The sequence below is a fragment of the Nestor notabilis genome, unplaced genomic scaffold, assembly GCF_000696875.1.
Source record: "Nestor notabilis isolate BGI_N333 unplaced genomic scaffold, ASM69687v1 C14876805, whole genome shotgun sequence".
NCBI lineage: Eukaryota > Metazoa > Chordata > Aves > Psittaciformes > Psittacidae > Nestor > Nestor notabilis.
The window spans coordinates 1-995 of record NW_009950353.1 but is presented as its reverse complement, the minus strand read 5'-3'; the positions used below and the strand labels follow the sequence as shown (position 1 = coordinate 995).

At 39.0% G+C, this 995-nt stretch overlaps 1 protein-coding gene across 1 annotated transcript; it reads left to right on the top strand.

Annotated features, from left to right (window-relative positions):
* Positions 1-236: 236 nt before the first annotated feature.
* Positions 237-611, top strand: LOC104412325 (hyaluronan and proteoglycan link protein 1-like; the record flags this gene model as incomplete). Its single annotated transcript, XM_010023009.1, has 1 exon — positions 237-611. A coding segment is annotated over one exon (375 nt), but the record flags the coding sequence as incomplete, so codon positions are not given.
* Positions 612-995: the final 384 nt, after the last annotated feature.

The window sequence follows — 995 nt, the reverse complement described above, 5'->3', positions numbered from 1 at the left end:
CCACTTTGGCCTTCTGCCTTTCTGAGGGTATACACACACAGACATATGTACAGCTAAATAAATAATTATAGAGAACTGCTTTATACACCGTAGTACTGCATAGGTACAAAATGTAACGATGCTGAAGACCTGATGTATAATATAGCTGGTTGTTGTTATGGCATTGATTATATTCATTCTGTTAAAGGTAAATTGCAGATTAATTTTTGCTTTTGTTTTTTCTCCTTGATTCCTAGCAGAAAATGGACCCCGTCTACTTGTGGTAGCAGAGCAAGCTAAAATCTTCTCCCACCGGGGTGGCAATGTCACACTGCCATGTAAATTTTACCATGAACACACATCAACAGCTGGCTCAGGAACCCACAAGATCCGGATCAAGTGGACCAAACTCACCTCAGATTACCTCAAAGAAGTGGACGTCTTTGTTGCAATGGAACACCACAGAAAGAGCTACGGAAACTACCAGGGCAGAGTGTTGCTGAGGGAAAGCAGTGAGAACGATGCCTCTCTTATAATTACAAATATAATACTGGAGGATTACGGGAGATATAAGTGCGAGGTGATTGAAGGATTAGAGGATGACACAGCGATGGTAGCTCTGAATCTGGAAGGTAGGTAACATCTGAATCATACTTAAATTCAGATTTCTCAGTGTTGATGAATACCTGCCTTTTTCTCCTAATACTGCTGATATTGTATTAACTCTGGTAACAGCAAGCTGAGAACTGGGATTCATTGTGCTTTGGGAGTTTTGGCTTGACAGTCCATGACAACAATCATAAATTAGAAGAACATTAGGACTTCAATAACTTATGCTAGCCTATGGCATATTCTGTTGCCAGTGAGACATGGTGTGCTGGGAGGCAAAAAAGAATGATCAAACATAGTACTAAGAACCCCATACGTTTTTAATGTCGCCTTTCACTTTACAGAAGTCATTGCATGTTTTTACAGTAGACAAGCAAAATTATATTAAATATATTATATTAAATATA